Source organism: Neospora caninum, chromosome X (assembly GCF_000208865.1).
Source record: "Neospora caninum Liverpool complete genome, chromosome X".
Taxonomy (NCBI): Eukaryota; Apicomplexa; class Conoidasida; order Eucoccidiorida; family Sarcocystidae; genus Neospora; species Neospora caninum.
In genome coordinates, this window is record NC_018396.1 from 2,304,300 (window position 1) to 2,327,313 (window position 23,014).

Genomic DNA, 23,014 nt, shown 5'->3' on the forward strand with positions numbered 1-23,014 from the left:
GCCGACAACAGGACCAAACAGACTCTCGATCGGCGACAAAAAGTGGACGTCGGGGTCCCAGAAAATACTGGGAAGGACGGCAAAATGCCAGCTCTATATATGGAAGCCTGTGCTTTTCCCCAAGGCGCAAAGCGTCACCCGTGGACACGATGGACAGCGACGTCTCCTGTGGCGCTCCACACTCGCGGCAACTGAAACCTTGTGCGCGCGTCTGACGACTTCGTTTCCTAGCTGTCGCGCAACCTCTCCCCATGGTAGCGAGAACGGCGAGGCCGCCGCGCGATGCAAAAAGCGATGCAAGAGATGTTCTCCCCTTGTCCCTTTTCGTAGGCTGACGGTGTCTACTTGATGTCGTTCAGTGGAGTGAAACAGGGAGGTGTCCATGATTTGCTGCTCCGTCTTTCCTGCCACAGGGTAGCACAGCGAACGCGACGACGCTTTCACGCGAAGCGGTTCCGTTTTTCCCGAAACTCACGCGTGGAGACGTGGAGATATCCCTGTGACAGCCAAAGGTAAGCGGAGAGCGTACGGCGAGGTCTCGTCGGTGTGCTACACTAGATGTGGCTTTTGCACCTGACGAGGAACCGAGCAAGCATACGCACTGCGCGAAATGGCGTCTTGCCTCGCGTTTCTCTGCAACTGAGCAGAGAAAAACGCGTGCGGGTTTGTTTCCAGAGGCGAGATGACGTGGAGAACCCCGTTCCTTGCCTCGTTCCTACTACCGGGTGTCTGGAGGGGGGTCGGCTGTATCTGCAGAGGGCGCCCAGAGACCCCAGTGTGTCGACTATTTGTCAGTGTTTTCGTGGCGGTTTCTGTCTGTGCGTCGACGCACTCGAACCCAACCGTGCGAGGAAACGTTCCGTGCGTGGTCCGGCCTTGTCGTTGTTTGCATGATGTTCAATGCACCAAAAGTGCCAGTCGAGCGCGGACCTGAATCTGGCGCTTGCCGATCTCATTTTTTGTACGCCTGTCGCGGCGGCTGCGCGGTGACGTTTCACAACTGCGCTTTGTCCAGCTGTATGTACACCCGTCGATCCTCGGTGCTGTGACCTGGGCTGTCTTTCTTCCGCCAGTTTTCCATCTGACCCCATTACGGGGGCAGGCACGCCTGCGAGCCTTCGCTGTGGATGTTTTGTGTGTTCTGTCGGACGCTTGGAGAGCGCGAGCCCGCCTGTGAAGACGCGCGCACTCGACGGGGAGCGAGGCCCGTTGCGGCGTTTTCGTCAGCTCCTCTTTTTTTATCACCTGGCGTTCTGTATCCGTGGGAGGTGGCCGTCGCGCAAAAGGCAGCCGCGTTTGCGGCGTTCAAGGCCTTTGATGGCGCGCGTCACGAACGGGCGTACAGAAAAGGAAGAGGAAACAGGCAGTGCAGCACACCTGCAGGCGTACATTTCGCCCGCTCTCTCGTGTGTCTCTTGTCTGTGAGAGAACTCACGTCGCCCGCCCCAAAGTAAGCGGAAATCCTCGCTCAGCTGGACGTCAGTGCAAGGCCCAGGCCCTCAAATTTTGTACCCAGTGCATTTCTCGTACAGGGTCGAGACGTTCGCGGCAGGCACTCACAACTGTCTATGTGTGCGTGATTCGGTGTCGCTTGTCGGTGCATGTTAATGGCCGGATGTTCCGTTAACCGTGTGCAGTTACCCAGCGTTTTGCCTTGCACTGCTTTGACCGGTGGAACCTTTCTGTTTCGAGCACAGGGGACTGTTTCTGTTCACGTCGTTGGTGTGTCGGGTTAGGGTCCCCCGCCCGGGGGCTCTGCGATGGCAGTCTGCTCTTAGCGTTTTGTGCACCGCCCGACGGCAAGGGAGCTTCTCTCCCGGTTCTCTGACGCTCGCGTGTTTGCTTGACAATCTGCATTTCTGTTCCGGCGCTCCAGCTCCTCTCACGTTCTGCGCCCGCCGCAGCCCAAACCCCGCCACACATGCGCCTTCCATGAGTGCATGTGTAGCGCTTCGTGCGTGTGTAGCGCTTCCAGTACCACAGTCTTCACAGTGTGGCCCCTGTGCATGTTTCGTTTTTTCATTGGCGTATTTGCCTTTTCTCTGGCATCTATTTTCGAGCTTTGCTGAAACTCGCGCGTGTTTCGGACACGCCCGACACATACTTTGCTCCGTCCGGAGCGTAAGCACTTCCTCAGTTGTGCACAGATTTTCCCTTTTCCCATTTTTGGGCCAGACGCCCCTCGACGCGAAACGATTTTGCACAGCAGGAGGGTCCCCCCCGCGGGGAAAACGTGTGGACGAGGACCTCGGCACACACCTTCTCCGCAGTCGCATTTGCACTCCAAAGTCGTGGTAGCCAGCACCAAGTATGGAACCGGATAATTTCAACACCTGACCGCGTGCGCAAGGGCCCCAAAACCCGCTTTTATCTCGAAGGTATCGGCAGGTCTTCCGAAATGAAGGAACGTGTCAGTGGAGCAAAGAAGGAAACGACGAGGAGAAGGGAAGAAACGCACACATCTCACAGTAGGCAGGCCGCCTTTCGGTCCTAGTCAGCCTTTGTAAACTGAGGCAAAAAGCCGCGTTTTTCCCGGGGAAGTCGTCGGCGAGAAATAGACGTTTCAGGGTGACGCGGATAGTTCGTCAAATCAACAACAAGGGAAAGTTTTGTGGCACTGAATAGGCCCGGCGGCGACCCGCCGCCGCCACATGTGATAAGGAAAAATGATGCGCTGAATTTTAACTGGGTGAGAACTAACAGAAACAGAGACTCGTTCGTTCATGCACAGATAAATCTAGAACATGAATGTGGACTCGAACAGAGGCAGCTCGAAAAGAGAAATTTGAGTAGAGACCGAGTGCTGTCTTGAATGCGCTGGCTTTTTACCAGGATTTTCGGTGGAGCTGAGGCTCCACGGGCTCGATCTCGCAGGAACCTTCAGAGATCAGTGAAACAAACAACACATCTGGGGGGCGTTTCTGCCGCACATGGCGAGGTTGAAAACTGTAATGCGTTGAGAAAGTCGGCCGATACGCCATCCTAAACTGGGGAGCATTTTGCGGAAAGTGCTTTCTTTCTTGCGCCTCGAACCGGTTACCTGCGAGGTCCTCAACGAAATGGGGCGTCTCGACACGCCGACTCGAGACCCGTCTTTTGGATTTTCCTGGCAACCTGGCCAGCTGTTCATCCAACAAATCGTTCTTTTCAGCGTAGGCTCACCTCATCGGCACCACTGAGGACGAATTGCTAGCTCTGTCTTTGGTGTTTCAAGTTACCTTGTCCCGTCGAGAGGCGGTCTTCGCAGGCACGCGCAGTCGAGACTGCAAAAGGCTGGGGTTGCGTCGCGAGAGGCGTTGTGGGGGCAAAGATCCGAAGATTCAAGTTCTTTCGGTGCACACGTGGCGGTGCTGGAGTCTACTTTTTTCTACAGGACATCTTTTTTTGTTAGTGGTATGATACAGCAGCGCTGTAAAGGCGTCGAGTGCGGTGTGTATCGGCAGGTTCTCAAAGACTGTCGGCTGTGTTTGACTTGTAGCCGGCACGACCACGAATAGGTGAAAGCTTCTATGACAGTCCAGCCGATCCAAACAAGTCAACACATCTTTGCAGTGGCTAGGGTGTGCAGGATTGGAGATTCTGAATAGATGTCCTACGCGGTTTCGTTCCCGGTTTCGTTCTCTTTGTCGACGAACAGCCCCAGTAACAAGCCCAAGGTCGGCACACACTGCGGCAGCGGCAAAGGCCACTCGCTGTGGCGACCGTTTGGGACTCTTTCTCGCGATTTCCCCAGCAGGCAGAGATGCGCGAGGCCCCAGCGACTTTTCGTCGTTTCCTCTGTAAAAAACTGTTTCCGCAAGGCACCGACTCTGACACCAGGAGCGGAGGAAAGAAAAATGAAGAGATGGAGACAGGGACAGAAGAGGGACATAGAGAAAAGGAAAGAAGGAAGACGAGAGAGGAGGAGAGAAAACTCGGAAGACTAAGAAAGATGACGAAAAGGGACGGCAGAGAGAACGTCGAAAGACAGTTTGCGAGTGGAATTTCTCGGTGTGTATCGGCATCCCTCCAAAAGCGGAGGATGGCTATGCGACATGCACATCTCGGCAACGCATGCACGGCAGCGATTTCCAGGTCTTCGGTTTCCTTCAGATTTTTTGCTGGGAAGAAATCGGGAGAAACACAGAAACCGACTCGACAAGCGTCTGGATGCATCCCTTTCAACTCAGTATCAAACCTCGATGCGACGGGAGAAATCTCGCTCTTCGTCGGCGTGAGGGTTTTGTCTTGGCAGCACTAGAGACACAGCCTTCTTCACAAGACACTCCGACCCCTCGCCGTTTTCCTTTCTCCTTCTAACTCTTTCCTTTTCTTCTCCGTCTTTCCCCTTTTTCTTCTCTCTTCACATTCTCCGGCCACTTCTTTCCTTCTGCTGAGTGTGTCGGTTTTTTCTTCGCTGCCTGGCCAGAGTGTCGCCGCACCGGGAGAGTCTCCGTATTTCACGTATTGCCGAAATACCTTTTTCCAATTTCTCTGTTCGTCCCCCACCGCTGGGCCGCTTCCCTGCCGCTTCTCAGAGGCAAGCGTTTTCTTTGCACCGTCACAGCCGCTCTCACTTGGTCTTTTCTCCTTGCTCTCTGGCCATCGTTTCTTCCAGAATGCCGTACAGACCGGGCCCCGTGCCTCTGGGCGCACCGCCTGCAACTCCTGGCCGTTATCGCGATTTCTTGAAAGCAAACGGCCTTCTCGACACAAACGCACGCGCGTCTTCTCCTCCGCAGGCCTCTCTTTCTCTTCCTTCTCCCGCCAAACAGCCTCACTGCCCGACTGTCGCTTCCGCTCCGAGTTTCCTTCGTTCTCCCTCGGCCTCCGTCGCCGGTTGCTCTTCTTCTTTCGTCAGAGTAAGCGCCGTGTTGCAGGCAGAAGAAGGAAGCCGTTACACTCCCTCTCTCGCCTCTGCGCGCTTCCTACTTCCATCTCTTTCCTGTTCCTCGGTTCACGCACGTTTTCTGGACACCAGCTTCCTGGGTCCCTCCTGCTTCACCGCCTCTCTTCGCCACGCTGGCATTCTTTCGAAGCGCAGTCCTTTTGCTCTGTAGATCGTACCTTGTCTCAGCTAGACAAGCAGAGATGCTCACACAACCCTGTTCAGACTCGCACCCGAGTCTTCGTTTCTGTCTCTGCGCTGCGCCCCACCGCAGGAAGAACCGCCGGCGAGATGCGAGAGTGATGCCTTCTCTGGCCTTCCGGAAGATCCGCCTTCCTCAGGTGTGTATACACCTGAAAAGATGCGACGCTCTTCCCTTCCCTTCCCGGAAGAAGCGCTGAGATCCGCTGACCCGGTGCTCCTCGATTTCCTTCAGTAAGCGAGCAAGCAACTCCTTTTGTCCAGACTCCGTTTCTCTTGTGAACACTCCGTCGCTTTTCCTTCCCCGTCTGGGCATGTGCTTTCAGTTGCTGACCCGAACACGCATGCAGAATTTCTCATTCACGCAAGTACTCTCTGTGAATGGATCTGGGAATCCCCACATACGGAATATATATATATATATATATATATAGGTATACCTTAATGCATGCAGAGATGTGCATAAAGAAAACTATACATATACGCACAGCGTGGCGTCTTTTTTGTGCCCATCTTGATTTCTGGATACTTTGGTCTTAAAATCAGGACGAGGTCCGGAAGGTTATACACGTAGGTGTACGTGCACCTCAGCAGAGGGGACAAGCATGCAAACGCTCGTGTGCCTGGCGCACGCCTGTTATCGTTAGCACTCGAGCTGTCTGTGGCGCCCTCTACCTTTTTGCATGCAATACATACACATATATATATATATATATATATATATATATGTTTCCGCACGCATGCGCGTGCTTAGATCAAGCCCGTGTCTCGCGCCTTTTTCGTTTCACGTGTGAATTTTGACGCACCCGAGCGGAGTTGTTTTCTGCAGACACCTCGAGCAGTTGTCTCCGGCGCAGAGACGCTTCTTGATGAGCCCCTACCTGCCAGAACGCGATCGCACTCCTGCCGCCGTGGGAAGTCCCTTCCAAGAAAGTGGAAAACTCGAATTCTGGACGCGAGTAGGTGCAAAGGCCCGCCTCCTTGTCACAGAGATGCGCGGAGCCGACGAAAACCGGGAACTGGCGAGTTGTACAGACACCGCAAATTCGCATCTACACCTGCTTCCTTCGCAGATGTTGCTCTCCACACGGACCTCTGCGACATTCCGAAAAAGTCTGAAGAGCTGCCTAGTCGGCGAAGCCTGCCGGTTTTAGGGTCGACTCGCGTCCGACTTAGCCTGGCCGTCTTGAAATAAGCATCTCAGTTCCTTCACCAGTTGCAGAGACATCATTTATCTACATATATATGTATATATATGCGTATACCTGCCATATTCATACGCATCTATGTTCATGTCTCTCTGTGAATATAGATGCCTCTGTGAGAACGTTTATGCATGTGAATTTGTAGCACAGGCATGACAATGTCTATAGTTACCTACTTACATGGGGTTGTCGAATTGGCGCATGCCGAGGTGCGTCGGGGGCTGTGTGTTTTCAGGCTTCCGATGCGCTTTGCCGTCTCCGTGGAAATCCGTTTTTTCCTTCTTCGGCTCTCGCGCGTTTCCTACCTGCTCTCCTCGGCTCGACAGAATGTCCCTGGACCCTCATGGGTAAAGCGAACGACAGGGGACGAGAAAGAGCGAGAAAGGAGAAAGAGAAACCGAAAGCAGAAAGAAGACGAGAAGGGAAGCGTGGACAGGGGGCGAGACGGAGATGTCTCGCGGTGAACTGTGTGTTTTCCGTCCCTGATGCAGCTTCGCCTTTTGTCGGTTCCTCCTTTTCGTCCAGATCCTCAGCGTCTCCTTCGAGGCCTCTGCGACGCAGGAGCTGTCAGGCGAGCTGCCGACTTGAGAGAGGTCTACGGCGCTGCCTCGCGGCGAGCGACTCAGGATGCGCAAACGGAAATGAAAGGACGGTCCGAAGAGAAGAGTCACACGCTTTTCGAATCTGTCCTGGGCGTGCAAAGCCCGCAGAACCCCGCTGCCCCTTTCCTCGGTGCTCCCCTGTCTCCCTCGCCGTCTCAAGCTGCCTCCTCCCCACTCTCTTCCCTTTCGTCGCGACACCAAGTCGCTCCTTCCCCCTCTTCTTCCTCTTCTGCTCTCTCTTCTTCCTCTTCTTCTCTCTCTTCTTCCTCTTCTTTGTCTTCTCTTTCCTCTCTGTCGTCTGTGTCTTCGCTGCTTCTGGAGAAGGCGGCGCCAGTGTGCCGGAGTATGTACACCCGAGTTGACAGAACCGCGCACCGTGCGTTGGCTGCGGCGTACCGGAAGGTCCAAAGCTCTCTGCAGAGTAGAGATAAACGCGAGAGTGTCTCAGCGCGCAAGAGGCGAAGAGGTGAAGAGGACGGGGGGACGAAGAGGCGAGCACTAGACAAGAGCCGCGAAACAGACAGCGACGTGTACATCTGCACAGCTGCGATGGAGGTAAACAGTCTTTGGTGAAGAATGAGTAGCCCAACGTCACTCTTTGTCAACTGTGCTCAACTGACGGTATACATTTTTGCGGTCATCCGTACATCTTTGCACATGCAAAATGAATATCTGAGTGTCTCTTCTGTGAGTGCTCCCTCGTGATTCAGCCTCGTATGTATCCATGCATCAAACATATATATATATATATATATATCTGTATATGTATGTATGTTTTATGCGGGTATGTGTAGGCGCACGTGTACTGAAGTTGTGTGTTCCTCTTGTTAGGAACGTGATTGAGGTATTGAAAAGAGCGCGTCTGTGTCTCGAGGTTCAATGAGGTGGAGTGGGAGAATGAAATCCAACCCACTTTCAGCCGTGTTAACCGTACCTGTGCGGGGTGGTGCACAGCAATCACGAAGAACGTGTTTGTGTGCATATCTCACAACTGGAGTCCGTTTTCCCCCTGGCCATTCCGCACAGAGGAGACGGTTGTGTTTGTCGCCGCACGAGCCCTTTCCTGTGCATGCAGGAATGGACAGTTGAATTCATCCACTGGCTGCGCACGGCCCAGGCGCCTAAGGAAGGAAATTTACTGGTGAGACGCGATGCCTTTTCAGGAAAGAAGGAAAGTTGCAAGAGAGGACGAAGGGCGAGAGGAAAAGATGCGAGAGGCTGACAGAATAGACACGGCACCCCTGAGGAGCCTCCTGGCGTCTGTGCTCTCCGTTCTGGGATTTCTGGTACTTGGAGGCCTTTGCTGTTGTGGACTAGAGTGCACACTATGGAGAGAAAGCCTTTGAAGCGGAACGCAGAAACACGTGTTGTAGCGGCTCTCTCCACAGAGAGATGCTTCCTTCTTCCGTCGCGCATGCAACCCCAGTCTGTCTTTGCACCCCGCGGCGAGGCAAAAAGGCGACGCGTCTCAATGAAAAAGAAGCGAGGGAGAGGATAGAAGAGGAAAAGAAAAAAGAGAGAAGGTGAAAGAGAGCAAGGTCGAAAGAAGAGGCGGAGAAAAGAGGGAGAGAGAAACGGTAGGTCTTGAAGAAGAAAACAAAAAGTTTCTCTCGGACGAGGCGGAAGCGAGTTTTTTGTGAGATTGCTGTGAGCTTTCTGCTCACATTTTCTTTTTTGCTGTCACATCTCTCTGGTCTTGAGAAACGCGGTGTTTGTTCTCGCGCCTGTCGGGTCTTTGTGTTTCTCCTTCCCGTATCACCTCTGTTTAGTTCCTTTTGCTTTCTTGGCGCCTCGCTTCCAGGACGAGGAGGGGGAAGAACGGGAACTCGCCGCAGACGACGAGCATGCAGGGAGCAGAACAACCTTCCTCCTGCCTGAGCAACTTCTCCTGACCTTCTGGAAGACGCGCGAGACGCCGCAGGTGAAAAAAGCGAACCACGAATCAACCTGGCGCAAAAGGTCAAAACCATTATTTCCTGCTCAACAGCTCCTATTTTTATTTAGTTTTCACGCTTACATCTATACGCATATACATCTACATATGTATGTATCGATGCAAAGATATTCATATATATATATATATATATGTAGGTATATGTACACCCTATATGTGGTGATCTGTGTTGGGCTCAGCGCAGATCCGTATGTGTACGTGTGTGCAGTGCGTTACTTGTATAAGTTTCGGTACAATCTGCGACCATGTCTTTGTGCTTGTTGACAAGTTGGTCCTTCCTGAACTTTCGACGAGTCGTTGCGGCTCCGTATAGCGAAGGGTGCATACGCTGCCCTATCTGCATCCATTTCGTACGTCTCGCCGTGGCTATAAGAGCAGTGAGTGAATATGGAAAAGGGGGAGAAGAGCGGATGCACTTTGAAGAACGGGACGGCGTTTTCAGAGGAAAAGGAGGGGCGAACGAAACAGTATGCCCAACGCTTCTCCCTCCGCAGGAAGAAATCGGACGCCTAAAGAGCCATCCTTTCTTCTTTGTAGCTGGTTGTTTCTCCAGCTTTTATATCTTGTGTCCCTCGTCTGTTTCTCCTCTCTTTTGCCCTTTTGCACAGGTCTCGAGCTCGTCGTCTCTCCCTTCCTTCTCCTTCCAGTGCTTCCTCGGCTACCTTCTCAGTCGTCCTTCCTCTTCTTCCTCGTCTTCCTCTTCTTCCACGTCTTCCTCTTCTTCCACGTCTTCTTCCTCTTCTTCCTATTCATCTTCCTCCTGTTCCTCTCCTTCCTCTTCTGCCTCTTCTCCCGCCTCTCGTCTTCGAGTCAGTTTGTGTCACTTGCCGATTTCTGCGATGAGTTCGTCTTTGCCGTTGTCTTCCGATCGAACGGAGGATCAGGTCGGGAGAGACGCAGCGAGGACAGGAGACGCCCCTCAAGCGGCCGAGCGGAAAGAGTCTCTCTGGCGTCGTCTTCGCCGCCTGTGGTGGAAGTTGCGGGAGACGCCTGCGCGAGACACCGCACAACCCCACCTGCTCAGAGTTGTGAAACTCACATTCCGCGACACAGAACTCGCGGTAGGACACGCATGTAGAGGAAAAAACGGATGCGCCCAGCACCAGCAAATGTCCAATAAATTCTTTTTTAGCATTCTTTCAACCTTTACCCAAATGCGGCTGTCGCGGCTGTCTGTTTTTGAAAAAGGTCAATCCACAACGTTTTGTCGAACGTATTCATTATAGGGAATGCGTGTGTGTTTTACTGACGCCTGTGACTGCATGTGGCCACGTCCCCTTGCGACCGCGGCAGCTGAGGGCTTCTAAAACGCTTGAAAAAATCCAGAAATGGGAGGGAATTCTCAAAGCTCGCGACAAAGCTGCGCCGGCTGTCTGTGGAACAAGGTTCCCTCATCGAAGACGTCACAGCTGTCGGACTGTCTCCTTTTTTCGCATGCCTCGGCTGTCCTTGGCCGTGCATTCTTTCAGTTCGGTTTTCTCTCCTTTTTTGCAACCTTCCCAGGTTACACAAACCGAGAAAAGCGGAGCTCTCTGTCGCCATGCGGCGCGCCAGCTCACGGCGTCAGCAGGCCGACTGCGCGATAAGTGAGAACGAGTGTAGTGAAGGCGCTGCCGCTCTCGTGGTGCCCTTCTTTTCTTCTTCTCTTTGTCTTTCCCTTCCTCTGTCACTTGCTTCTTTCTCTCCATTCTCAGTTTCACTCTCTTCTGTCTGCATTTTTTCTCGGCCCTTCTCCTTCTCTTCTTTTCCTTTGCCTCCGTTTCTTTCTTTTTTTCATTCTCTTCTCTCGCTTCCTCATTATTCTCTTCTGCCCCGCTCTTCGCTTTCGTTCTTCGCTTCCCTCAACTCTCCCGCCCCGAGTGTTGTCTCTTGCCTGCCGTTGTCTCCCTACACCCGTTTCTCTCCCTTTCTCGGATGAGCACTCAACAAAGCGCTCCTTCTTCTCTCGGCGGCGCCGCGCGTCGCGTGCCCGTGGCAGTGTATGTACACCGCAAATCCATTTCGCTCTTGCTCGCTCTTCTTACCTCTTTTCGTTTTCGCTTTCCCCTCATTTCAGGATCGCCCACCTCCGGAACCAGGTCGTCGCGGCGGCGCGCGGTGGAGACCGCAAAAGTGAGAAAAAACCTCGCATTTCTTCTCGTATTTTCTGCTCTTACCTTCTCTCGGAAGACGGCGAATCGAACGCGGCGCGCGAGCTCCAGGCAGTCGCGTGTGCGCGGAAAACGGCAGTCTTTCTCGACTTTTTGCGAAAAAAACTGCGTGGTTGAGTCGATGCCCGCGAGATGTTTTCCCGAGCAAAGCAAGTCGGAGCTCTTTCAAACGGAGGGAACGCCGCGGTGTCTGTTTTTTCTTTTCGACGTGCACGTCGTCGCTTGTGTTCTTCTTCCTTGTGGGCCGCCGAGGCGATGCATCTCTACAGACGTTGGACTGAAGACAGAGACAGCTCTGCTGGGCCTTTCTCTGCGCTTTCCTTTTATATGCACACTCTTGTTTTTCGGCGCACATCGATATCGCACGATGCCGCGATTCTTCCCTCTTTTTCTCTCAGGTGCGTCCCACCTTCTTCGCTTCCTCAAGCAAGTGGAACAACGCCGCGATGAAGTTGACTTTCTTCTCTTGCAGGTGCGCCTCTCTCCCCACTTAACAACGCTCTCAGTCTTTTCAGGTGTCCAGGGCAAAAAGCTCAGAAGAAAGATCAAGAGAAAGAAGAAAGATCGAGAGAAGATAAAGGAGAGGGGAGAGACAACCCAGGGGACAAGAAGGGGAGGAAAAGGTCCGGAGATGCCAGAGAGCCTCTGTGAACTGTTTTTGTGTTTTATTCTTTTCCTTCATCGATTGATCTGACTTCCTCTTCATTATCTCAGTTCCTGTTTGATGCGCCACTCCTTTTTCCCTCGTGTTTGCTTCCTCGTTTCTGCTTTTTCCTCTTCTTCCATTGTTCCTCATGTTCTTCTCTTCGTCCCGCTTGTCACATGCCTTTCTTTGTGTCTCTCTCTCTGCGCGCATGTCCCTTCCCCCCTTCCTTTTTGTTGTCTCTTTTCCCCCTTCCTCTCTCGTCTTTTTCGACCTCTCTGCTTCTGGGCTCCGTCGAGCGCCTTTGCCAACCTCCAGTGTTTTCCTACGTTTCGCCTGTCATTTCCGCTCCAGCATGTCGTCGCCTCTCCTTCTTTTCCATGCTCTGCGTTTCCTTTTTCAGGTCGAGAATTCTCTCGGCTGCCAGGCTCGCATCCGGTCGCTCAGCGTCGTCGCGGAAACCCTGGCCGAAAACGATCAGGTTCTCGAAAGTCATCGACAGTAAGACTCTCTCGCTCTCTCACTCGCGTGTCCTTCCATCTCATCTTCCTCTTTCTCTGTATACACGTCGGCACGTGTATGTACGCCGCTCTGTCTACATGCGGATCTATGGACATATATATGTGTATGTAAGTATATGTGTGTATACGTAGATGGGTATTCGTGGTGTATCGGCGTCTGTTCCTTAAGTATCTATTTTTGTATGCCTGCATCTCTATCTGTACATAGATGTATGCATCTTTGTTTCCTTCTCTCTCCCACGCGTGTTTCTCTCTCTTCTTGCTTCCATCCGTCTCGTGGTTCGGTATTTTTTTCTCAGTTTCTTGTCTTGGCTGCATTCTTTTCTTCAGAAGCAGTGCCGCACTACTCGGTTTGTCTCCCGAGAGCCTCACGGCCACGATCGCAGAAACGCGAGAGACGCAAGAGGCCGTTCAGCGCGTGGCGGATACGTTCCAAGTCTTCATCTCCCCGGGTGTATCTCCAGCGGTAATCTCCACACGAAAAAACAAACACGCAAAGAACTTCTAAACGAGCTCACCCTATGCGACACAGTATATGCGTGTGTATAGCCGTATACGCATGTGTTACACGCATACGTCTAGATATAGATATCTACATATATGTGTGCCTATGATGGTCCATTTATGCGTAGATCGGAGCATGCATCTTCGTGTTTTGATCCACGCATTCCCAGCTGTGCATGGATGGGTTTTTAGACAACGCTGGAGAGACGCAACAGCAGAAACTTCTTTCGGAGCGGAGAGGTCTCCGTTACGGGATCAATGTGAAAAAAAAGGATCGGCAGGCACTGAACAGAAACGTTAGAGACAAATGCGCACGCAGCACTCGCGGGTCTCCATATATCCGTCTATACATATCAGTATGTAGACACACGTTTTCCCATATTGATCTATGCAGACGCAAGATATCTATTTATGCTTGTATAAATCTGTGTGCCATAGCGTGTGGTAAGTTGCTTTTTCGTGTTTCCTTCTCTCGTTTGGACTGGCACTCGAGAGCGAGATTGTCTTTGCGTCTCGTCCTCGTGGAAGCTGTGGCGAGTATTTGCGCAAGACGCGAGGGCCCGCTTCGAGTGTTTGTGTTTTCAGGACGCCGATGGAGCTTTGAATGCAGAGTTGGAAGACCTCGAGAGACGCGTTCTTGAAGAGAAGACGGCGTCTCTTCTCTCTGCCTTGCCCGAGGTTCCTCAGGCGCTGTCTCCTCTCGCTTGCTCGCCGCTCCGCGTTGTCTCTCCCCGCCGCGCGTCTCCGTTCCTCCCGCGAGTTGCACTACTCGCAGGCCGCAAGACAAGCGCCGCGCGGCCGACAAGGAACCTTCCAGGGGGTCAAAAACGCACAAATTTGTCGGTTTCTTCTCTTCGGCCTCCCTCTTCGATCCAAACAAAGTACAGAAAGGGAAACAACCATTCCACCTCTCGCCTCGCCAAACGCAGACAACCGCCGCTCCCCTCTTTCCCGTCTTCCGCGTTTAGACATCCACATGCTCTAAACACAGAGAGAACGCGCGAGTTTACCTTAGGCAGTCTCGGCTAGAGGACAGCAAGGCACATCTCCAGAGAGGAGAAAACTCAAAAGGCGCATCCAACTGAGCAACTGACGAATGTCACCAAGCAGGTCGGCGCAGAGCTGCGCTTTGAGTCCATGTTGAGCTGTACTTCTTTGCGTGCACATAGCCAGTGTAGACGAATCACTCATCTGCATACCATGTACATTCCTTTGTCTACCTAAACATATATTCATACATATATACATATACATATATATATATATCGAGGTGCGTTGTCGAAGTGTATTCGCAAATCAGTACATCGCGAGGACGCGTTGGAGGGGTGGGATCTTCGATTTCCACCAGTCTCTTGACCTCTGTGTGTAGACTGGCGCCCTCCCTAATTGTTCCACATCCCTACGTTCCGACTTATGTCGAGGCAGACTCGCAAACTCACTTGAGAGAAGCACCGCCCGTGCAAGTCTTGTCGACTTTTTCTTGAATTTCTTTCTCGCTTGTCGGAGACAGGAAATGCGATGGTGCATGCGTCCTGGCTTTTGATCCTGGCCAGCCACGCGAAAAATCAAAAGCGCGAACGGGCGCGTTTTTCGAAAATCTTGTCTCCACTTGGTCCGTCTTGCGGCGGTGTGCTGTAGCAGGCGACTTCAGAGGTCCCCGGTAGAATGTTTTTTATGGTCGGATTGTCACATTCTCGATTTTTGGTTTTTCGTAAACCACTTTCAACATTCTCTCCCTTCATGCGTCTTTCGATCTGTGTCGCCGCTTGGGTTTCTTTCGAAAGCGAACCTTTCTCTGGCGCGGAAAAATTCGCCAGTTCCCCGCCGTGGACGCTTCGTCACAAGTCCACACAGAGCGTCGCGCACATTTCCATTCTAGTGCCTAAAATTCTCAGTTGAAGTCTCATTGTTTGCGATTCCTTCGATGCCGATGCCCGCGAAAAGGTGCATTACCCCAACAGTAAAAAGGGCGACGACACGCATACACAGACGTACCTATTCACTGGCGCATAAAAAACAACAACAGATAACTGACCTCGGTGGGAGCCTTACATTCACTATGCCCCATACTCAACTGTACGCACATAACTGCGCCTGCATAATCATACGCATTCATATATATATATATATATATATATACTTATGTGTATATATGTGCGTGGGCGTCAAGGATAGATGTGCAGATGCGTAATGTGGGACATAGGACAGGCGGTGTGAAGGTGTTCTGTGGACTCTCCTCGCTTCCAGAAGGGGAGTTTGTGGCAATTTGCGGAGTTAGACCGCCAGCCTTAACGACTCTTTCTTTCAAGTCTCTCTTCCAGGCGAGCAAGAGACATTCGCCCTTGGAGAATGTGCTTGGCTTGAACCGTTTATTTCGCACAACGTCACAAAAGGCCACCCCTACACAAAACAGCGACGCTTGAGGTCTCCTGCGCTCCCTGGTTCGAAGCAAGCGAGGTCTGCGCCACCGTTTCCTTCTAGCTGGGTCCACTCAACTGTTGTTTATAGTGGTGCTCGTCACGAGGAGGTATCTTCCCGCAAGGTACTCGGGAAAACTGTGTTTCGAAAGCTGCAATTCTACGGCAGGTGGTGCGACTTGTGTTTCTACGCTTCTGAACGCGTACTTCAATGGCGGAAACAGCCGCTCAGCCCCGCTTGCTGCTCTCTGAAGCCAGCGCCTCTGGATTCACCCTCACCTTATCGTCGGCGCCTTGCTCAGGTCGGGAAGCCGGCGCGATAGACCGCGCCTGGAGTCGACGTTTCGGGAGAAACGCGAGAAAGTGACGAAAGCCCTCCACCTCGCAGCTGGCGTGGCGCCAAGAAGCAAACGGCGAGGGGCAGATTCGTAAGAAAGAAAAGCGCTCTCCGCGTTGTCGCCGACTTTCTGGCTGCTACACCCCCCTCGGTGGACAAAAGTTCTGCTCGTCTCCCTGTGCCTCAAGCTTCTCTTGCCCGTTTGTTTTCCCTCCAGCGGCTGTTCGCGCGTTCGCGTTGTTCGAGGGAGGACGGCGATTCTGCGACGTCTCCAGGGGTTACCGTCGGGTCTCTGAACGAAACTTTCAAGCTAAGCTTGTTCGGGCCTCCACCTTTTCCCTCTGGAAGTCTCTGTTTTCTTAACAAGTGCACGTACCCCCTCGATGTGGAGCCTCCCTCTATGTTCTGTTTGAGTGCCGAGGGCCACCGGCCGAGCCTGCGCGCTTTTCGCCCTTCTTGGGGAGCGGCGAAAGAACGATTCACTGGCCACACAAACCTGCTTCCGCAGCCAGAACGAACACTCCACCTTTCTCGTCCGCATCAAGAGTCCTCGTTCCACGCGCTGGCGCGTCCTCTCTGTACCCCGGGAAGTGTATCGCCGGGATTCGCTGACGTGCGGTTTTTGCCTGGAGAAGGCGAATTGAGCAGGCAAAAGTGTCGAGTCCGTGTCTGTGTCTTGCAGATGTTCATCTTAACACGAATCGCGAAGGAAAAGACCCCAAACGAAGAAACCCCGAGAGTAAGCTGGTGCTTTTTTTCGCTTGGGGACCTCGAGTTTTCGGCGCCCTCTCTTGTCAATTCAGTTTCTCGTGTCTGTCGGAGTCGACACTCCGCGGAATCTACGGCTAGCACGTCGGGCAAAGCCTCGCGTGCGGGGTTTCTCCATTTCCCGGTGAAAGGTTTTTCCCAGCGGCCTTTCTGGGGACAGAGAGACTCGGGAGGAGGGAACGTCCTCCCCTTTCGTTTTCTCCCGTCCCAGAGAGCGAGTGTGGAGGCTGCTTTCCGAGAGTTCTAACTTTGCAAGAGAAGACTCAGCGGGGTCAGAGAGTACAAACACGCGCAGCCTGCGGCAGTGCCCAGTGTCTTGAATTTGAGAGAGCGTTCGCGGCAGAGAAAGGAACTAGCGACGCGGCAGGCAGGGACACGCGCCCAATCGTATCGCTTTTTCTCGCTTTCGGATCTTTTTTCTCGTCACCTTACCTTTCTGTGGCCGGATTCCCGCAAGGTTTTGCGTCGCCGGCGCTTCAACCGGCAGTCTCAGCCTCGCGGAACAAAACCCGAAGTGCGGCACTCGTGGCCAGGCGCTTTCTGTTCGCGGGAAAACGCCTCAAGGCTCTCTAACCAACTTCTTTTCTGCTTTGTTCGCCTTCCTTTTTCCTTCTCTTGAAAAGGCCAACTCGCCGCTTCTCCGCTAGCCACGCGAGTGTAAATGTCGCGCTCCCAAAAATTGAGGGCTCGGGAAAGCGCTGATGAGGACGGTCGCGCGGACTTGAAAAAAGAACTGAGAGCTGGGGGGGGGGGGAAACACAACACGAGAATCGGAGAAGAAGTTCCCGGAGTTGGAGCCGAGGATTCGCAGAGTCCCCTGAGCGCTGGGGCGAGAGTGGATGCACGCGCGCGTCAAGGCTGCCGGAGACCCCGAAAACGAGCGTGAAACTGACACAAACGCACTGACGCAGTGCGGGGCCCAGAAAAGCGAAGGAGGAAGTGGTCCTCCTGTCGCGACTGTGTCGGTTGCCTCGAATGTGTCTCTCTCGTTCTGCCTGCACAATGGAGGGCTCTCGCGTCGCCTCGCGGCCGTTTCACCTTCCGCTCCTCGCTCTCTCCAGTCTCGTGTCTCTCCAGTGTCTCATATCCGTCTCGCTTTTCCCGGGAACCTCCCTCGCCGCCGCGCCGCCTCTAGACTCCATCTCTCCTTCAGTTTCTTCGCCGTTTGCGTCCCCGTTCTTCTCTCCGCTCCTTGCTCCGGTGTCTCCGCGCTCGCCTGTCGCTGGTGCGCCGCTCTTTGATGTCTCCCCGCAGTCCCCATCCGACCCCGTTTCGCCCGCCGTGCGCCCGGAGACTTCCCAATGGCCTCTGGCGCCCGGAGCGCCCGCGTCAGGGCCCAGACCGTCCTTCCTCTCTGCGGTTTCTCGCGCAGAACCCGGAAGGTTCGCGAAAGCCGCGCCTCGCCTCTCTCTCCTGCAGGTGCCGCTCGAAGTCACAGTGCTAGAGCACCGCGCAAACGGCGAGATTGTCGAGCACCCGGGACTCGGGACCCGCCCCGCGACCCCGGCGCGGGGCGAATCGGAGGGGAAAGAAATCTTGGAAGAACTGGACGCCGCCGGGGCTTCGACCTCTGCCGTGATCAGTCCAGGACTGAAACGCGCCTTGTCGGAGGAAGGCGACGACGAGGCAGGCTCTTCCGCCTCGTCTCCCGGAAAGACGCGAAGCGCTCAGAGCCGCGGCTTCCTTGGCGGAGCCCGGCACTGGCTGAAAAAGAAAATCATCGGGGTAAGTAAGAGACTGGAGATGGGAAGGTGTCGGGATGCGGAGGCGAGGAAACACACACACACCGCAGTGAAGGTCTGGGAGAGAGATCCAAAGGCACAGGCAGTTTGGATGAAACCCTCGAAACGGCCGGCAAGAGAGACTTGGGAACACCTCTGGGTTTGCATGAAAACGTTTTCTGAGAGGAAACACAGACCGGGAAAAGCTGAAAAACGTGTGCTAGGAACCGAAACCTACGCACGACCGCACTCACGCCTTCGCAGACCTACGAAAACAGGCGGGGATAGGTCAGACGCGGCCCGCGTCCAGATTCAGTCGTTAAACATAAATAGATAGGAAGATGTTTAGGTAATCCCATCCGTATCCATCTATAGAGAGACATATCGTGTGACGTTCGAGAAGACAACGCATTTCGAACGAGGCAGTCCTACGTAGATTCTATTGGGCCCAGGAAGGACGCGTAAACACTAAACGAGTCCTGACAACCGATACGGCAGCCTCCGTTTTCAGATTCCGCGCGGTAGTCTGCTCCGCCAACGTGCCAGAATGTGCCTGTGGCGGTGCGTGGGGGGTTCAGTTTTTCATGCGCATCTTCAACCCCACAAGTCTCAAGAAGAAAGGCAACGAAGCCGCAGCCATCGACAAGTACCTCGAAGACCCGAAAAAACTTGACGGTGAGCCTTCCAAAGGGCTGAGTGACCGGGAGATGCGGGAGGAGACAGACTCGCGCGTTTCCCAAAACGAACCTTCGCAACAGAGCGCCATCGAGAATCGCGCCACAGGCTTAGCGGTGCAATTGGTCTTGCTGGGAGAAGCGAAGAAAAACCCAGGACTTACTTGGAATACAACAACAGAGGCAGAAATCTTAACCTGCTGATGCGGAACTTGGGCTGTCTGGATCCTTTCACAATTCTCCGTCGCCGCACACGGCTTGGTTCTCTTTCTTGTATTTAATACGTAGTCTTCAAGTGGTTCTTTTCCACTAGAGATCTATCAGCTTAACTGTGCATTTACAGATAGAAATATGCATATGGGCGCTACTCGTTTCTCTCATATATATATATATATATAGGTGCATATGTATCTTCACATGGATATGGATATACATGAATATTGTTACCATAGGTGAGTATGTATATAGCCGTGTACACGTCTGTATTGTATCTGTCGAACGGTAACAGCGTGTACACTGTCTTGCGTACGTGAAGTGCCTGTGGTGTGCGTCGTGTGTTGCAGCGGAGCTCAAGTGTGTGCGAATTCGTGACGAAAAGGCGAGGACCAAGAAGTTCTCCGCGTTTTGCAAGAAGTTCAAGGGATGGCCCAAGCTGATGGAGCTGTGCACTCTCTTTTCAGGACGCATCAATCACAAATTGGCCGACAACCTTCAGTGCAACGGCCTCAGCTTCCGAGGTGAGAAAAGCGAAGGGACCGAACCAGAAACGAGCCGGTGTCTTCCAAACGGCGTCGCCCACAACTTTATTCAACCGACTCGGTCCTCTGGCAGAGAAGGCAACCGTTCTGCTGTGTAGCTCCTTGGCAATAATAATGCCGACGTGCCTACCTTTATGAGAACGAGTGCGTGCAAGCAAACAAATATAGAGTTACAGCGCAACTTACTTGTACCTGCGTCTATGTTTTTTCTACCGCGCCCTGGTCGCAGATGTACCGCTCTCTCCCCCTTGTCCGTGGATCTGTGAGGAGCTCTTTCTCTGTAGCTCTTCCTCTCGACATCCCTTCGGTGAAACCTAAGCGCGAGGGCGCTCCAGTGGAGATGAAGCAGTGCCCAGAGTGGACGGACACGCGATGTGCCTCTCTGTTTCGCTTTTCAGAATGCTTGGAAGCCATCGAAATTCCTCTCGTCCAGCCCTTTTTCACTCACATGAACGAACTGACGGTCCACCACATGAGTAAGAAGACACTCGCAGTTCGATCCCACCCAGGCGCGTCCACGAAAAGGACGCGAAGGCAGTCCGTACAGCTGAACCGTTTTCCTTGAACCAAATGGCTAGGTCGCGTTTGAGGCTAGCGGGCTAGCGCACGCGGTTTCACATGGTGTCACTTTCTCCTTCCTATCGCGATCCCTATTGGTTCCCTCCCGTTTCCTGATCCGCTCCCCTTCCCGACCCTCCTTTTCCCATTGTTTCAAATCCGGTTTTTCCTTCTTAGCTCCTTCATCTCTCCTTGTACACGGCGCAGTGCATGCACCAGCTGTCCATCCATCTCCCCAGGGTTCTCCTTTCGATCCCTTCCGTGCTCGGGTGGCCTCGCGCTCGCTCGTGGCCTTTTCGTTTCGCTCCACATCCGCGCCTGAGTGTATGCGCTTCTCTCAGGCGGAGACGCTGCGAACAGCGAAGGTTCATCTCCGCGGAGGCGACGAGGCGCGTTCGATCCAATCCAGAGAATACCGGTCGGGCCTGCCTCCGTTCGGCTGGGCGAATTCGTCGTTGGCGTCTCTGAATCGGCCTCCGCCTATGCAAAACATCTGGCGTCTGACGAAGATGGTGGTCCCGGCAGTTACCTCGCGCCCTCGTGTGTGTACCGCGAAGAAGTGTCGAGGAACGAGAAGACAAAGACCAGAAAACTGCAACGTGCAGGAAACAAAGGCCAGCGAGACAGGGTTCAGCACCTGCACAGTGTACGTTTGTTCCGGTCTCAGTGTTTGGTTCCGCCCCTCACACCCCTTTCACCAGGAGAAGGCGAATTTGCCAGGTTGTAGCGTGTGTCTGGGTGCGGCCGACGCGCCTTCCTCGTTTTCGCATGCTTTACATTCTCAGAAACCTAACGCATTTGCTTCTCTGGAAGAAAATAGTCACAGTCTCGGCGGGGAGTGCAACTGCTGCTTTCAGAGCACATGCGCGGCATCTGTGGCGATGGGAGAACTCTCCGGTTGCGCGTCCTTCAATCTTCCCGTTTTCCCTTGGCTCCTCTTGGCGTGTGCCTGCGGTGTCTCCTCAGCTCTACAAGCTAGTTCACCTCGCAGAGTTCGGGACGCCCGCAGCTTTTGACGGGATGTTCATCGCGCTGTTGACGCAAGTGTGGACCACCAAAACGTGTCCAAATGAGGTGCGGAAACTGCGGCGGAAGAAGCACCTTCTGAAGACGAGTGACGGGACGGTCCGAGTCTCCGGCGGCGACATTTTCACCCGGGCGCTGATCCTCAGCGTGGCCCGAGCCGCACTTCCTTCAGCCCGCGACTGCCTGGCGTCGCACCCCCCTTCGGGGAACTGCCTCGCCATGATTTTCTCCGTCAACATGGAGCAGCCGTGGAAACAATTAATGCACCTCGTGGCGGGAAAGGACACAGCGGCCGCCATCAAACTCATTGGGGAACTCCCGCACATCCTCCAGACGACAATTCCCACGGCTGAAGCGCTCGACAAAGCCCGAGGCCGTCTCACGGAACAACTGCAACAAATCTTCTCTCTTGGTAAGCCTCGTGACCACGTGCTGCGTGGGGGGGCCCTCGCAGTGCGCCCGTTGCGCCGCTCTGTCGCCAGTTTGAGCCCTTCTTCCGTTCGAGAAGGCGGCACAGTCGTGTCCCAGTCGGCACGACACGGCGTTCCTACGGACTTTTGGGGCGAATACGCATCTTTTTGCCATCTATCTCCCGCTCGTATCGCGGCGCTCTTCATTTTTAGATTCCGGGTGATGCACAAAAGCAACCGAGGAGGCGTGCACTGAGCACTGTAGGAGGCCCTGGAATTTCGTATTTCGCGTGCACGCAGATGATGAAGTGGAAAGCTCTGCACGTGTTTCCACTCCGCAGCAAGGCGCACGCGGGGGAATTCCGGTGAGGCACAGAGAAAACGCTCGAGAGCAGAGGGGACACCAAAGCAACCGACTGCCGTTTGTCGCGTGTGTTGCCTCTCTCTGCAGTCAGTGGTTCAGGGCGAGCAGGCCGCAAGGTATTGAACGTGATTGCCAAGTGGAAATGGCTGCTCAAGATGATTACAAGGCTGGTGTCTTTTCTGAGCAGCATGCACCGGGGTAGTTCGGGGGCGTCCTCGGTCGCGGCGCGAGTCGGACAGAGACTGGCGGCGAAGGGGCAAAACACTCGCACGGGGCATCTGGTCACGGATGCGATGCTGCTTGAAATGGCGTCGCGATCGGGAGCTAATATGAAGTGCGTCACAGCTTTGGCTGGCTATGGGCAATTCGTTGAAAAGTGTTTTAGGGCTGTCGCGAACGCGGAGATCAAGAAATCGAGGAGGGCAGTCGGTTCCTCTGGTAAAGGCCGCCGAAGCGCATCAGCTGCCTTCGTCAGTCTACGGGAGGAGAGTGGCGAAGACACGCGACGAACGGACTTGCGAACACAAGATTTTAGCACTGGCAGGTCAGCGAGCAGGAAGCGAAGAGATCAAGCAGGGAATGACGCGGCTCAGGCAGCCGAAATGCAAGTCATTTCGTTGCCTGACGGAGAAGCGAGAGCCCTTTCCTTTTTAGGAGACGAGAACGAATCAGACGACTCCGGGAATGTAAACGAGAAACAAAAGTCCAAAACGTCAAGGCACAAAAAGCTTTTTTATGTAATATTGGCTATATCCATTTTCCTCTTCATTCAGGCTGTTATCACTACTCCCACAGGGGTAGCAATCTTCGTCGGTGTGCTTCTCAGTATCGTGTGTGTAATTATGTACTTCCTGCCGGAAATCATTGCCATGGTTCGAAACCGATCTGTAGGCGGTGGGGGCTCGGAGGAGGAACCCCTGTTTTCCGGTGATGATGGAGATGGCAAGGGTGGCAACGAAGACGGAGACAATGATGGCGACGATGACGCGCTTTAAAATGTAAAGAAAAGCTTCGAAAGACTGGGCCGAAGTCGAGCCAAGAAGCGCCAAACGGAGATCGAAGAACAGACACTTCATCAGCCCACTTCTTCCCAGAGACACCCTCCGCTGCCTCAGCTGTGCGACCGACAATGCTTTTGCAGTGGTTGCATGGCCCGGTTTCCGCACGACGTGGATTTGCAGGGAAGGTTCAAGGGCAGCCAGGAGGTAACGAGGGAAAGGAAGCAAATCATATATGGCAGAGGGAAGAAATCGGAGCAAGATTTTCGCCTCAGGCTCTCGAGGTCCCTCCAGACGTGAACTTCATCATCCATCTGAATAAACGCTGCTAATGCT

The 23,014-nt window shown here is 53.7% G+C and overlaps 2 protein-coding genes across 2 annotated transcripts; both read left to right on the forward strand.

Moving 5' to 3' along the window:
* Positions 1-4,598: 4,598 nt before the first annotated feature.
* On the forward strand, positions 4,599-13,676 carry NCLIV_047590 (hypothetical protein; the record flags this gene model as incomplete). Its single annotated transcript, XM_003884310.1, has 11 exons — positions 4,599-4,841; positions 5,142-5,302; positions 5,898-6,027; positions 7,951-8,016; positions 9,477-9,890; positions 10,333-10,415; positions 10,886-10,941; positions 11,378-11,451; positions 12,026-12,123; positions 12,474-12,609; positions 13,233-13,676. The coding sequence occupies 11 exons, from the start codon at positions 4,599-4,601 to the stop codon at positions 13,674-13,676; spliced, it is 1,905 nt and encodes a 634-aa protein (XP_003884359.1).
* Positions 13,677-17,171: 3,495 nt separating this feature from the next.
* On the forward strand, positions 17,172-22,675 carry NCLIV_047600 (hypothetical protein; the record flags this gene model as incomplete). Its single annotated transcript, XM_003884311.1, has 8 exons — positions 17,172-17,894; positions 18,469-18,565; positions 19,128-19,301; positions 19,721-19,798; positions 20,222-20,526; positions 20,847-21,318; positions 21,768-22,014; positions 22,507-22,675. The coding sequence occupies 8 exons, from the start codon at positions 17,172-17,174 to the stop codon at positions 22,673-22,675; spliced, it is 2,265 nt and encodes a 754-aa protein (XP_003884360.1).
* Positions 22,676-23,014: the final 339 nt, after the last annotated feature.